At 47.5% G+C, this 13,510-nt stretch overlaps 3 protein-coding genes across 4 annotated transcripts; 1 reads left to right on the forward strand and 2 right to left on the reverse strand.

Annotated features, from left to right (window-relative positions):
* Positions 1-599: 599 nt before the first annotated feature.
* Positions 600-6,642, reverse strand: OSGEP (O-sialoglycoprotein endopeptidase). The gene is made up of 11 exons (XM_077770305.1): positions 6,344-6,642; positions 4,691-4,810; positions 4,344-4,519; positions 2,677-2,772; positions 2,504-2,553; positions 2,289-2,367; positions 1,655-1,720; positions 1,451-1,541; positions 1,149-1,224; positions 948-1,046; positions 600-800 (listed from the first exon to the last, which is right to left on the reverse strand). The coding sequence occupies exons 1-11, from the start codon at positions 6,456-6,458 to the stop codon at positions 761-763; spliced, it is 1,008 nt and encodes a 335-aa protein (XP_077626431.1). The 5' UTR covers positions 6,459-6,642; the 3' UTR covers positions 600-760.
* Positions 6,643-7,009: 367 nt separating this feature from the next.
* APEX1 (apurinic/apyrimidinic endodeoxyribonuclease 1) lies at positions 7,010-9,605 on the forward strand. Its single transcript, XM_077770306.1, has 5 exons — positions 7,010-7,095; positions 7,388-7,513; positions 7,720-7,904; positions 8,530-8,722; positions 8,864-9,605. The coding sequence occupies exons 2-5, from the start codon at positions 7,456-7,458 to the stop codon at positions 9,379-9,381; spliced, it is 954 nt and encodes a 317-aa protein (XP_077626432.1). The 5' UTR covers positions 7,010-7,095; positions 7,388-7,455; the 3' UTR covers positions 9,382-9,605.
* An 83-nt stretch (positions 9,606-9,688) lies between these two features.
* PIP4P1 (phosphatidylinositol-4,5-bisphosphate 4-phosphatase 1) lies at positions 9,689-13,304 on the reverse strand. Of its 2 annotated transcripts, none has more exons than XM_077770309.1 (7): positions 13,005-13,304; positions 12,475-12,665; positions 12,007-12,113; positions 11,454-11,559; positions 11,216-11,268; positions 11,023-11,113; positions 9,689-10,532 (listed from the first exon to the last, which is right to left on the reverse strand). In XM_077770309.1, exons 1-7 carry the CDS (start codon positions 13,144-13,146, stop codon positions 10,389-10,391), a joined length of 834 nt encoding a protein of 277 aa, XP_077626435.1. In that variant the 5' UTR covers positions 13,147-13,304; the 3' UTR covers positions 9,689-10,388. The 2 variants fall into 2 exon arrangements, with proteins under 2 accessions (XP_077626435.1, XP_077626434.1); XM_077770308.1 differs by having other exon boundaries at positions 12,984-13,304.
* Between the last annotated feature and the right edge of the window lie 206 nt (positions 13,305-13,510).

Genomic DNA, 13,510 nt, shown 5'->3' on the forward strand with positions numbered 1-13,510 from the left:
CCAGCTTAGTTCCAGAGAGCACAAAAACAATTTCAGGAGGAACAAATTGGAAGTAGAAAGTAACAGTTATTAGAGTGTAAAGATGAAAGGGGACTTGCTGGTTTGGGCCTCCTCACGGTGATGGACAAACAAGGTAAAGGGCAGGATGTTAGTTCCGCAGGGTTTTGGTAGAGATGCGGATCTAGGGCAGCCCTTCAAGCCCACCAGGGAAAGCGTACGTAGGAGCATGTGGGAGTAAGTGCCAGGAGGGACAATTTTGCTCTTGAGTTACAAATTAGTACAAAATTAGATCTGACCCGAGGCTATTCCGAGGCAACTCCTGAGTACCTACTCCAGAGAACTTAAATGGGTTGACGAACACAAAGCGCTCAGCACAAAGCCTGACACCGAAATAGTATTAGTTATGACAACGCTGTTATTAAGGGGATGTTAGAAGAGTAGCTAAGGTGTTCCCTCAATCTCAGCCCCACAGCAGCATCTCTGCAGTCAGCCAAGGCACTGCTCTGACCTATGCCTCCTTAACCATTCATCCCATCAACAAGAATTTATCTAGTGCCAACTCTGTATTGCTCCTGATTAACACAAGCCAATGACCAACATACAAAACCAACAATATTTTATTGCAGAATCAACTTGAGGTTAAATGATGGGAGGCAGGAGTCCACAGCCTCCCCAGGATGCCCAGATCAGACAGAGATAAAGGTCCAAGTTCCTGTAGGCTCTACTTAGGGCACTATCTACTCTGATTCTGTTAAAGTTGTTAGTCCCTCCAGGTTACTTCTACTTCATCTGTCCGATACCTGTGTGAAAAAACAGGAAAAACTCAGTGGACAGCTATGCCTTAGAATCTTCCATTCTTCTCTGCCTTCATGATCCTGGACTCTCTTCCCTGCTGATTTCTGCCTACCTCCCATATAATCCTATCCACCCCTCCAAGAGGTACACACCTCTGTGTGATCCCAGAATCACTGAGGGGGGTCCTGTGCCCAGACCGAAACATCTCCCAACCAGCCTGGGCTATCATGGCTCCATTGTCAATGCAGAATCTGGGAAGGAAAAGAGATATGAAATTTGGGCTCTAAGGGTGAAAAATCACAGTAATGAGAGGAAAAAAAAAGGAGAAATCGAGAAAGGGAAAGGGCCTTTACCTCTCATCTGTGGCAAAAAGCCGAGCTCCACGTTCCTGGCACATTGTCTCCATCATTTCCTGTAGCCTCAAATTACCTATGAAGAGGCAGGCGGTAGGGCTGGCTTAGTTTTAGCCATTTCTGCATGGTCCAGCTGTACACCTCATGTGCGTTTACTTACAAAAATGACGTAGGAGTTTAGGGGGCAAAGATTGGGAAGTGGAAACTAGTAACTTCCCCAAACTCTTAGAAATTAAGACTATCAGAAGGAAGATGCAAATGTCCAAGAACAGGAAAGAGGGGCATAGTCTAATGATACATACAGCCAACACCTCCCACGATGAGGGCCTCCTGGGAGCCACAATGTGCCATGGCTCGCTCTGTGATCTCTACCAGCATTGCAAACACCGTTTCCTGTGAAGGACAGATCAGGTGTAAACACCAGAGGGGATCCCAGCTTAGTTCTGCTCTACTACATAAAAGGTCCTCCAGTCCCAACGTTTGGTTCCAGCTTTTAATCCCATTACCTGCAGAGAGAAGCACAAATCCTCAGGAGTACACTCGCCTGTGGCCAGCATCCGCTGGGCTACATCCTGTAATTAAAGAAAAAGAAAAAAATACATAAAACAATGAATTGTGTTTGGGGGATGACACGAGACCAAAAATCAGTGCACTTGGAAGATCACCATGTTTCATGACAATTCAACTTGTTAGCCTATCTACAGCACGCTTTGCCTTTCACTGGGATTAAGCTACAGAACAGGCAACACGGATTTAGGATTCAATAATCACAAATGCCTGCCCTGGCACCCCCAATCTCCCACCTGACCCCTTATTCTGCTTACCTTTTCTCCATAATGCTTCTCATCATCTGGCTCTTTTTATTATCCGCTCCCTTGTTTCTTCACCTGTCACCCCCTCCCATTAGAATCTAAGCTTCAAGTAGGCAGAGACTTTTATTTTGCTCCATTCTGTGTTGCTATTGCCTAGAAGAGTGCCTGGCACACAGAAGATGCTTAAAAAATATTTGCTTAATGGATTTATTCAGCATCTAGTATGGACCAGAACTATGCTATAGGCAGGAAATACAATGGAGAGCAAAACAGATATGCCTCATCAAAAAGCATGAAAGTGCTCTCTCCTCACCTGTCCCACACTCACCTCAATGAAAGACAGGATCCCAGAGAATGAGACGTCCATCCCCTTTACAGTATAGGGCAGCTCAACTAGTTTCTTGCCTCTGTGTGGGAGGGAGTATACAAGGCACTCAGCCTGTAGTTAGCTGGCTGCTTACCCTCCAAAGCCTTCTTAATGTACATACAGGGAAATCCCCGAAGCCCCGCCAGGCAGCCTCCTCCCATCTCATGCCCCCTTACCGCTTTGCCATCTGTTCAATGTTGTAGCCTGGACTTGGGTCATTGGAAATCTAGCAGAAGGAAAAAGAGCATAGAGTCAGATATCCAGGAAGTGTAAGAAGCTAATTTACGACTTTCTCCCTCCATTTCCAATTCATTCACATCTTATGTCTTCTCTAGCCCCAGTGGCTTACCTTTAGCACTCGAGCAAAACGATCCAGACAATTACCCACAGCAATATCGATAGTTTCTCCAAAGATGCGGTAACGATGTTCTGAATATGCAATCACCTAAGGGTGATGAGGATGTCCATGAAACCTCAAGTCTGTAAAGAGGAGTATTTGGCTTTGGGGAAGAGCATAGCAGAAGATCAACATGGCCACTGTAGCTCCCAATGACAAATGGAACAAAAGACCTTATCTACGCCCTGAATAGGTACTTTCTCATAGCTCTTATCTCAGAAGCCTATGAGTACCCTGAGGATTCCCAGAGCAGATTTCTCATCTATAGATGGTAGCCTAGGTCAGGCAGAAGCAATTCTCATTTTGAATACATTTTTCTAGATTGGAGGTTCTAGACTACAGTCTTGACAATATAGACTAGGAACAGGCTTTCCTTCTTGGAGGCAGGGAACTAGAGTCTAGAGTCCTTCTAGATTATCCCACCAGGACAGTATTATTTGGAAACAAAACAAGAGGTAGAGTTGAAAAACTCAAAAATCCCACACTGGGTCACACTAATGGCCCACCCAACTCAGCACTGGCAATCAACTTATGTCCATTCTTCACATGTGACCAACTTCTAGCACAGAGAATATTTATCACCCACTGACACATATACTCCTGACTATGAGCACTTCATTAAGACTACAAGAAGTCCCTTTCCCTTTTTGATGCTGCTAAGTTATTTCCTTCCGTTCTGATGTAAATCATACTCTGCTGTTAAAAGGCTGGCCACAAAAAGGGGAAGGAAAAAAATCCTACATTTCTACTTCTGTTATCTACTCCTCTCTACCAATCATCTTCTCTGTTTTTCCCGCCTAAGCAAGTTTCAAGAGGGAAGAGAAAGAGAAAACTATCACTGCTCCTTTTCATTAGTTATTGCAAGCCTCCATGGTTACTTTCCACACCTCAAGTCCCTAATTTGTATGTCATCCTTCAGGCCTCAGTTGGCTATTTGCCCTCTACCTATAAAAGTTCTCACATCATTTTCATGGGAATGTGTGCTTCATCTTTAACTATTTCACAAAATGAAGCTTTAAGCCTTTCGTAAGCTGAGGACAATGACTTTTTCTGACAATAACCCCATCAGGTGTTCTGTGGGAAAGGACAGCTAGAATTCTCCAATCCCAACCGAAAAAGGTCTCGTGAGGTACCCCAAGCTACTCTGGTTTAACTTATAGATTTAAAATACCTTCTACCTTATAAAATGTTTTAAAAACTATTAATATTTTCACATGCTTAAAATAACAACTTCTGTTTACCACCAGTAACACAAAACAAAATATGAAATTACTGTAAAGAAACAAATCACTTATTTCCCTCAGTTTTAATTGCTAAGATACAGGGAAAAAAAAGCTTCAAAATAATAAAAGTAAAAACACTTTCATTATTTTGAAGACATCAATCCTTACCCTTCTTTCCTTTTCTGAATGGAAATTTCTTATCTTTATAACCACGTGTATGAAAACCATCTAACGTTCTGATCATCCTGCAATGTTGGAAACTTTCTTGTGGGTTTTCTAGCGTATAAAGTCTTAGACAGCCCAACTTTGTTCTTGAGTTGCTGCCGTTCAAAAACAAGAAAGTTGCTGATACAATGCCTTAGAAATGATGAAGCAATGATGGAATACTCCAAATACCTGTGTATTTCCTCCACTGACGTACAGCACGGTCGGGCTGGTGGCTCCGGTGATGAGGCGGCCCATCTCAATGTGGCCTATGCAGTGGTTCACACCCAGCAATGGCTTATTCCACAGCTGGGCCACAGTACGGGCCACAACAGCCACAGAAACCAGTGGGGCACCCATGCCAGGGCCTAGGGGGATAGACATGGGAATTAGAATCCTACAGACATGGGGAAAAACCAAGCTGGGGAAAGGAAGGGTGGGAGGTGGGGTAGCAGTAGTGGTGGTAGCAGAGAGTGGCAGGCTATTCTGACCTAGCCAGGCTCCAGGTATGTTCTTCCAGTGCAGTTTCCCAGCTATACCTTTGGTGTAGGCAATGCAATCAATATCCTGGGAGGTTAATCCAGCCTCTGTTAGTGCCTCCTGTAGCAGGTCCAGGATAACAGCTCGGTGATGCCTGGCAGTATCACCTGGAAGGAATCCTAGGAGATGGACAAAGGTCAGAGATCATAGGGTTTTTCTATAGCAAAGGTAGGTAGAAGTCATAAACAGATGCTTTAGTAGTTGTGAAACAGAAGAAATCTCATTTAAAACAGAGTCAGGAGGCCAGAAGGGGAAGCTTTCACACCCCACCAGTCCTTCTCAACTGCAGACTCCATTGAGAACATACCTTGCATTCCCAACAGGAAGAAGCCTATAATTTACCATCTCAGCAAGAGGAAGAGATTTTCCAGCCAATGAAGAGCCACTACACTTGGATCTCTCAGTTTACTTCAGTGGACTAATTTAAAATTAGAGTCCCTCTCAACTACCCCCACTTCCCTATAAAAGATTAATCCTTTCACTTGGTCTCCAGATTTGCTTATGGTTTTGCCATAGCTTCCCTGATCTGAATCACAATTCTCTACTATTCCTAAATGAGCCCATTTTACTAGTAGAACAACTGGTTGTTTCATTTTTAAGGTTTACATGGTGTAAGAAGAGTCTCTTTCACTTTCCTCAAGCATCTTGTCTTTCAGGTTTTCAGATATACTCTTTCTGGTCTGTTCAGCTAGGCAGACCAGCTCTCCGAAATGCCTTTCTTCGTACCCAACTCCTACTCAACCTTCAGGACTCAATTCAAGGGATACCTAACTCATACCGTTTAGTGATCTCTGTGACCCTACCAACCCTATGCACGATCACATCATTGTACTTTACACACTGTATCATATAACAATTAAAGCATTATAATCACCTGCAGTTTCCCACAATTTAACCATGAACATCTCAAAGCATTGGCTCTTTTATTTATCCTTGTGTTCCTGGTCCCAAATAACCTAGAAGAGTTAGTGCTAAACACAGATAGGTATTTTCTAACGAGTGAGCTGTCACAACATCACCTGTTCAGGGAGGCTTTTCAGCTATATGCAAGTCAGTTGTCCTCTCCTACATATGCAGAAGTTTCAGGGGAGGGCAGACAAAACATAACACAGTAACAAATAACACACAAGCAACATTTATTAAAAGTTGTAATACGTCTGGCAATTTTCTTTTTCTCAAGACTCAATAATGCAGGAATGATTATTCCCATTTTAAGAGTAAAGTACATAAACCCAAAAATAAATACTGAAAATGAATACTGCTGTTCCTAACATCCAAGCTCCAAGTCTTTACAGTCCTTATTCTAGAAAGTTTTGATTGCATCTGTTATACTATTCATCATACCGTAAGGTGTTATGTGTCCAACTGCACAGCAGCCCAAAACATCTATTTTTGTATCCAGCTGACAACGAACACATAAAAAGTGCTCACTGAAAGCTAAACAAGCCCAGAAGATCCAGGACCAAGGGCCTGTGACTCTTGTAACTATCAGCCTAGTGATGTTAATCCTGTCCCATAAATCTGAGACTCGGATCAATAGCTCGCTGAGGGGACAACGCGTCCCACGCCCTACTTTGCTAGCGTTTAGGCGGACGGCAGGCGCTGCCGCGCGCGGAAGTGTGCTGTGAATTGTCAGTCCCGCACACACGCACCTGTGCCGGGAGGCGTGACGTAAGTCCGCCGCGGGTTCGCCAGCACCGTGCCATCCCGCACCACTCCCACGCCAATCTTGTTAGCGCTGCCTTCAAACCCCAGCACCGCCGGCATGGCCGAGCCTGGGAGAAAACGCCAGCAGGGCTAGCTACCACCGGAACACCGTGGAGCCTTTACCAGGCCGTGCTGGGCCACGGATCCCGGAGCACACAGGAAAACCGCGCACCTAGAGGCCGGGTACCAGCGTGCACCAAGGGACGCCAAAAAACTCCCGTGGACAGCGAGCCCGCGCCAGCCCCGCCCCCGTCATCACAGCGGCCCCAAGGCCCCTTCAAGGACCTGTCCTCCTAACTGCCAGGGACGCTGAGCCGGCATCTGCTCCTTACATTCCTATCCACTTCTTTCCTTCTTTCCCGTTATCCGGCCAACCTTCTCCACTGATTTTTTTCCCCCTCTTGCGCAGCATTGGGGTCTTCGGTCAGGGTGACAGAATGAATCCTGCATCTGGCACACCAATAAACAGCCCAAGAATGGAGAGCCGGGACCTTCAGTCCCTTGGAGGGTGGCGGGAGGAAGGGGGAGAAGCGCCAGCCTTCCGTCACGTGGTTCCAGACAGACCAATCACGCGTACGCCTCCGCCTCGGGAGGCACGTCTCACATCACGTGACCACTCCAGATACCCACGTGGGGGCACAGTGTGCAAGAATTCTTTGTGCTCGGGTGAGGAGGAGCTAGGCTGGAACCTGAGCAGGTCAGATACAGGGTTGCTCTTGTTTTGCTCAGCAGAGGGGCTTCTTGATCGTCTAATCTGCAAGCTAAGTCGGGATCCTTCATTAAGGCCCTCGATTGGCCGGAAGGCAGATCTCGCGAGCATGAAATGATCTAGTTTTGTGGGTGAGGGGCTGAAGGGCCTATGGTGCATGGAGGCGCGGAACGGAATCCGAGATAGTCTGATTTGAAAGGCGGTACCTAGTGCGGGGGCGCTCGAGGGAGTCGTCTTTTCCCCAGCCTTAGCTGGTTTCACGACCTCCTCTTGTCCGCAGGGAACGCGGTAAAAATACTGCTTCGGTGGGCGACGTGGTACGGGTCCAGAAGGGCGTTCGCTACAGTGATGCCGAAGCGTGGGAAAAAGGGAGCAGTGGCAGAAGACGGGGAAGAGCCCAAGATTGGTAAGAAAATGAAACAAGGCCCTCTCCCTAGAGGCTGCCGTGAGGGGGTTTCTAACTCCGGTGAACGGGAAGTACGGACATGCTCCATGCGTTTTTGCAGGCTGAAGAAGTCGCAGTAACTGCAAGTTCTCAGCGGGTCTTTGGTCAAATCCGGATCAAAGTTGGATACTGCCAATTTTTATCATTGTATATTACTTATTTTATAGAGCCAGAAGCTAAGAAGAGTAAGGTTGGAGCAAAGAAAAACGAAAAAGAGGCAGCAGAAGGGCCGGTCCTGTATGAGGACCCCCCAGATCAGAAAACCTCGCCCAGTGGTAAATCGGCTACACTCAAGATCTGTTCCTGGAATGTGGATGGCCTTCGAGCCTGGATTAAAAAGAAAGGTTTAGATGTGAGTGGAATTCAGGGAGGGTTCCAGAAGAAACATTCTTTAGTATTGAATGATTTTGGGATTTAATCACCTTTTCCCATTTTAATCCTAATCTGTAGTTTTTTTCCCCTTTCTCTGTAGTTTTTTTGTGCAAAAGTTAAAAGGAGGGGCTTCACCAAGTCCTAAGTTTTTTATTTCTCAAGGTCTATTTTTCAGCATCTTATTTCCATTGTTTTAATGGCTTCATCCCTTCCCCTGCATGCTGCAAAAACCTTGGTACTGGACTTGCTCCATTTCATATCCAGTTTATCCTCCATTTAACTACTACTGCTTAGGGGTGCTTGGCTGGCTCAGTTGCCAGTTGGTGAGTTTAAGCCCCATATGTGGCCTATAGTCTACTTAAAATTAAACAAAATAACTACTGCTTAAAATTTCTTGGTGGCTATCCACTGCCAATGGAAGAAATACAATCTCTTCAGTGTTGCATGTAATGCTGTTTTTATCTGTTAGTTGCCAGTTATATAATTTAGAATGATCAAAATCTCTTGCATCTAGTCACACTTCCTCTCTAAGCAGTGTATCTCTAGTGGCAGTCTTCAGTAAATGTCTGAATTGATACTTTTTCTACCTTTTCTCTCACTCACAGTGGGTTAAGGAAGAAGCCCCAGATATCCTGTGCCTCCAAGAGACCAAGTGTTCAGAGAACAAACTACCGGCTGAACTTCAGGAGTTGCCTGGACTGCCCCATCAGTACTGGTCAGCCCCTTCAGACAAGGAAGGGTACAGTGGTGTGGGCCTGCTCTCTCGCCAGTGCCCACTCAAAGTCTCCTATGGCATTGGTGAGACCCTGCTGATTCCTAATCCCTGAGCTCTTCCAAACCAATTGATAATACCCACTCCAACCCCTCATAGGAGTTACTTTCTTTGCTTTCCTTTTCTGTACACTTTTTTATGCTGATTTTGTTTCACGGTTTCTGTAGGTGAGGAAGAACACGATCAGGAAGGCCGGGTGATCGTGGCTGAATTTGACGCATTTGTGCTGGTAACAGCCTATGTACCCAATGCAGGCCGAGGTCTGGTCCGCTTGGAGTACCGGCAGCGCTGGGATGAAGCCTTCCGCAAGTTCCTGAAGGGCTTGGCTTCCCGCAAGCCCCTTGTGCTTTGTGGGGACCTCAATGTGGCTCATGAAGAAATCGACCTTCGCAACCCCAAGGGAAACAAAAAGAATGCTGGCTTCACTCCACAGGAGCGTCAAGGCTTTGGGGAATTACTAGAGGCTGTGCCTCTGGCTGACAGTTTCCGGCACCTCTATCCCAACACGGCCTATGCATATACCTTTTGGACCTACATGATGAATGCTCGATCCAAAAATGTTGGTTGGCGCCTTGATTACTTTTTGTTGTCTCACTCTCTGTTACCTGCATTGTGTGACAGCAAGATCCGTTCCAAGGCCCTGGGCAGTGACCACTGTCCCATCACCCTGTACCTAGCACTGTGACACCTCCCGTAAATTACTTTAAGCTGGGGAAATCAGCCCTCCCAAGCTAGCTTTAAAACTTAATCTCCCCAAACTTTAAAAACTGCCAACCAGCTCCTAGCAACACTTAGGTTTCCTTTAAACCCCCAATTTTTTTGTGTGCTTTTTTTTTTTTTTACATTAAACAAAAGCTACTGATGACTTTCTTTGAACTGTCCACATGAAAATAAAGAGCCATAGTTTCAGCCTTGCTGTCTTTGTATTCTACCCCTTTGTGGGGCTACAAATTCTCCTTGCCTTTTCACATAAAAAGATAAACAACTTGGAAAAGGGTAGTCATGACCTTATTTATTTACAAGCACAGGATGAATCCCTAGCTTCCCCCAAGACAGAGCAACCTTATCCAGCCCAGTTAAATACCGCAACTGGGGGGTAAGGCTAGAAGGAGGAATTAGGGAAATAAAGGACTAGGGGAACATACCCCACATTAAATAGTATATACACATCAGTTCCTGTGGTTCTGTACAGAGCAGCGGCTGACCCCATCCCCACCCCCCAGGACACAGAATGGGGGGAGAGGAGACTGAGGGGACGGAGGCCAGAGCCAGCCCCTGGTGAAGTGCAATAGCAGCAAGGTCCTAATGGTGCACAAAAGGGAGGGAACCCCCAGGGCTACCCACCCCCACCCTGCCCTGGAATGTTTAAGGGACAGGAATGGCTCTCAGGGAGCATATAGGAAGGACAAGGCTAGAACCCTCTTTTAGGACCCAGGTTTAGGGGCAACATTTTGCCTATTTCGCCCTAAACACAGCAGCCCTTGGAGGAAAGCAGATGGCCAGCAGTGGTCTTATCTACCCCTCCAAACCTACGTGAGGGCCTGGTTCCTTCCTACTCTCCCCAGGGTAAAGGAAGGCAGCTGCTTGGCTCCTCTTACAGAAGCCGAGGGAGCCTTTTACCATGGTTCCCTTTGTAGTGTCACTGTCCCCACTAGGAAGGGGCCAGGCACAGTCTGTGGGTCATCATGGAGCTCAGGAGAAGTTCTGGACAGGGTGGCTGACCTTCATACAAGCCCAGTAGAGGGCCCGGCCCAAACACAGCACAGCCAACAGGATGACAAATGCCCAGGCCGCATAGATGCCTCCGTATCGCCGAGCGTGCTTCCATGTGCCAAACTGGTAAAGAAGAAGGGAGATGGGGTTACTGTTGATCTCTCACCACTTTCTAAAAGCCCTAGTAACAGGAACACGGAACGGGAGCTTCAGTGCCTGTTTCCTTATCCATGTGTATCCACCTCAGGGACCTTAAAGGCCCAGTAGTGCTCTATTCCCCTAGGCAGGTACATAACTTGTACAATCCCAGACATCTGTCAGTGTTTCTTAGTGTCGGACAAGGGAGCCAGGTCTCCTAACAGCAACTCTTAATTTAAGCCACTTCCCCATTGCCCTGTCTTCTGCATAAAGAAGATGCTGTTTTTTACTCCTATAGTTAACAACAAAGATTGCTTATCAGTTACCTTCAGCTTCAGCTCATCTGCACATTAAAACAAGACAAAACAAAAATCCCTCAGTCCCTTTCATTTTTTTTAAAGGGTAGCCATTTCCCAAATCGCAGTCTATAGAGGTAAGGCTGAAGAATGAAAGGGGCTGGATCAAGGTTACTCACAGCAAGACCAGTGGCAGTGACTGCCAAGAGTAAGCCAAGCAAGAAGCAGCAGATACATCTCTTTCGTGGATATCTGCGCCCAATAGATGACCTGTGGGGAGGCAAACAGATGGATGTTTGCAATGGCCCTGCAGGTTTTACTGTACATATTACACAATTACCAGTTCAACAATGCCACTCTCCAATCACTTACACTTTCCTGCAGTGAGGGCAACGGGCCAAGGTTCGGTCTGTGAACTCTGTCCACTATGGAGAACAAAAAAAGGGGAAAACCAATTAACAGAAACAGGGTCATGTCCAGTGAAGGCTCTGAGGGAAGGGAAGGGTGGCATTAGAATAGACCTTCTCGGGATTCATATAACTCAGAAATATATTCATGATTACTTCTGTTTCTCCCACTTCCTCCCAAGGCTTCCCATGCTCCTCCTTACCAGGAAAGTATTCTTGCAATGTCCGCAGATGACCCTGACACCCACAGGCTGTGGTTCTGGACTCAGAGGTCCTGGATGCACAGGCCCCAGGTTGATGATTCTTTTGCTGTAAAGGAGAAAAAGACCATGTTTAAATATTTTTTAATCCTAAAGATGCCCGCAGTATCCCTCCTTCACAGCCCCCAATCCTTGCCTCTCTAAGTTCTTCTACTTCTCCGTACACAGTATATACTCTGCCACACTCCAACCCTAGCCCAAGGGAATCTTGAAGAATAGTATTGCTTAAACTTCAGGTCTCTAGCTTCCCTTTTACCTGAGAATAATCCACCCAGTCCTCTAGACTCTCTATTTCCCTAAAGGACACCATTTCATCTCAATCTTTTTATTGAGATCTGAAAAAGATGGCTGTAACATTCTAAAGATACAACAGTCCTTAACTTTTTCTCCTGAATAAACACCAGGCTCTCACCTTTACATTCTCTGCAAACATTCATCCTTTTTAGGGTTTTCCAATTATTCCCAAGGATGCCCTTCCCCACCTTATACCTCTTACCAGTAGGGCCGAGGGCAGGCAATCCGCTGGGAAGTCACTTTGCAGATAAGGAGACAGTTACAGGGGCACCGAACATATTTTTTCCCTGGAGGTGCATTCTTGATTGGCTAGAGAATAATGAGGACATCGGTAAGTAAACCTCAAATTCCAATCCCTTCCATTTCCTCCAAAAACACCTTCTGAGGAGAGATCAGAGATAAGGTCTTAGCCAGGACAGAGAAATGAAAGAAAAGCATACAGCATGAGATTTGCAAATAGAGACTAGGCTTAAGTATCCAGAATAGGTGTGAAGGTGCAGGATGGTAAACATCAGTTCTGGTGAGTGGCTGCTGGGGAAATGGCGGTGTGAGACTCCTGGAACTGAAACCTGGGTTTCATGACTACCACCTAAACATGAGGGTCTAGAATCAAGGGATCAGAAAGAGGATCCAGGAAACAGGGCCCATTTCAGAGATGTGTGTAACTCACAGTGGCTTCATTGCAGACGCCACATTTGACTACATGCTGATGCATCTTGCCTTCCACGTTGATGAGAGACTGACAGACTCGGCAGGTGATCATGGGGGCACTCCCGCTGTCCGGGCTGGTCAGGGGTGAGTATGGGGGTGGGTCCTCCCCAGGCAACACGGCTGGGTGTCCCTCAGGGAACGGGGGAAATGCTGGAGAGGAAAGTAAAAAGAAGGGTGGTATCACTTGTAGACACCCCAACTGATGCTCCAAGGAGTCAGGGGACTCTGGTCCTCAAGCCTTCTGATCTAGCTCGGAAGGCTTCTTAAAATCCGTGCTTCAGTCAGCTTCCTAGAACCCCCTTCCGTTCCCAAGCTCCGGTAGCAATTGGGGAAAGAAGAGCGCTTCACCCAGGCACAGGTGCAACTGCTCCGCACCTGGCGCCTGGGCCCCGCCTCCGCCCTCGGCCCCGCCCCCTCCCGCCTCTCAGCGTACCCCTCCGGGAACACCTCGGACCCACCCCGGCTTACCCTGGGGCGGGGCATGTTTACCGGCTCCATACGGTGGTGCGGAGGGGGTCAGGCCTCCCCCGGGCCCAGCCCCACTCCCGCCCGGCCCCACTAATCCGTTGCCGCCGGCGCCACCGTCAATAGGCTCGGAGAGCAGCGGGGATCGCTCTCCGTCTGCCGCCATGGCCGCCACCACCACCTCCTGCTTCGGCCAAGGACCTGGCTCTATTCGCCGCCGCCGTCTCCGCAGCCACCGCCGCCGCCGCTACCGGGTCCCCAGGGCGCCTGCGCGCCGCGCGCCCAGCTCGCCCCGCAACCAGTGGCCTGCCCCGCCCGATTCGGTCCCGCAAGCACGTGATAGGCTATCCCCGCTCTCGCCGTGCTATTATTCGTGGAGATAAATCAATTCTTGGGCTGCGAAGGCAGCTCTTTTTTTCCATTGGGGAGAGTTGCGGTAACGTCAACTGTCACATGACCTCCCGGAGGCCGCTGGGCCTGCAAAACCTGCACGTGACGAGAGGTTCTGCGAGCTATTGGAAGCGTGGCCC

This window comes from Crocuta crocuta, unplaced genomic scaffold, assembly GCF_008692635.1.
Source record: "Crocuta crocuta isolate KB4526 unplaced genomic scaffold, BGI_CrCroc_1.0 scaffold175, whole genome shotgun sequence".
Taxonomy (NCBI): Eukaryota; Metazoa; Chordata; class Mammalia; order Carnivora; family Hyaenidae; genus Crocuta; species Crocuta crocuta.

Coding starts and splice junctions, on each gene's coding strand:
- OSGEP (XM_077770305.1), bottom strand. CDS start 6,458: ATGCCGGCGGTGCTGGGGTTTGAAGGCAGCGCTAACAAGATTGGCGTG. Junction 1,721..2,288: donor GGATCCTGTCTTTCATTGAG/GTGAGTGTGGGA, acceptor CTTTAATTACAG/GATGTAGCCCAGCGGATGCT. Junction 1,225..1,450: donor CATCGTGGGAGGTGTTGGCT/GTATGTATCATT, acceptor GCCTCTTCATAG/GTAATTTGAGGCTACAGGAA.
- PIP4P1 (XM_077770308.1), bottom strand. CDS start 13,146: ATGGCGGCAGACGGAGAGCGATCCCCGCTGCTCTCCGAGCCTATTGAC. Junction 11,560..12,006: donor GCCTGCCCTCGGCCCTACTG/GTAAGAGGTATA, acceptor TCTCCTTTACAG/CAAAAGAATCATCAACCTGG. Junction 11,269..11,453: donor ATTGCAAGAATACTTTCCTG/GTAAGGAGGAGC, acceptor TGTTCTCCATAG/TGGACAGAGTTCACAGACCG.
- APEX1 (XM_077770306.1), top strand. CDS start 7,456: ATGCCGAAGCGTGGGAAAAAGGGAGCAGTGGCAGAAGACGGGGAAGAG. Junction 7,514..7,719: donor CGGGGAAGAGCCCAAGATTG/GTAAGAAAATGA, acceptor CTTATTTTATAG/AGCCAGAAGCTAAGAAGAGT. Junction 7,905..8,529: donor TTAAAAAGAAAGGTTTAGAT/GTGAGTGGAATT, acceptor TCTCACTCACAG/TGGGTTAAGGAAGAAGCCCC.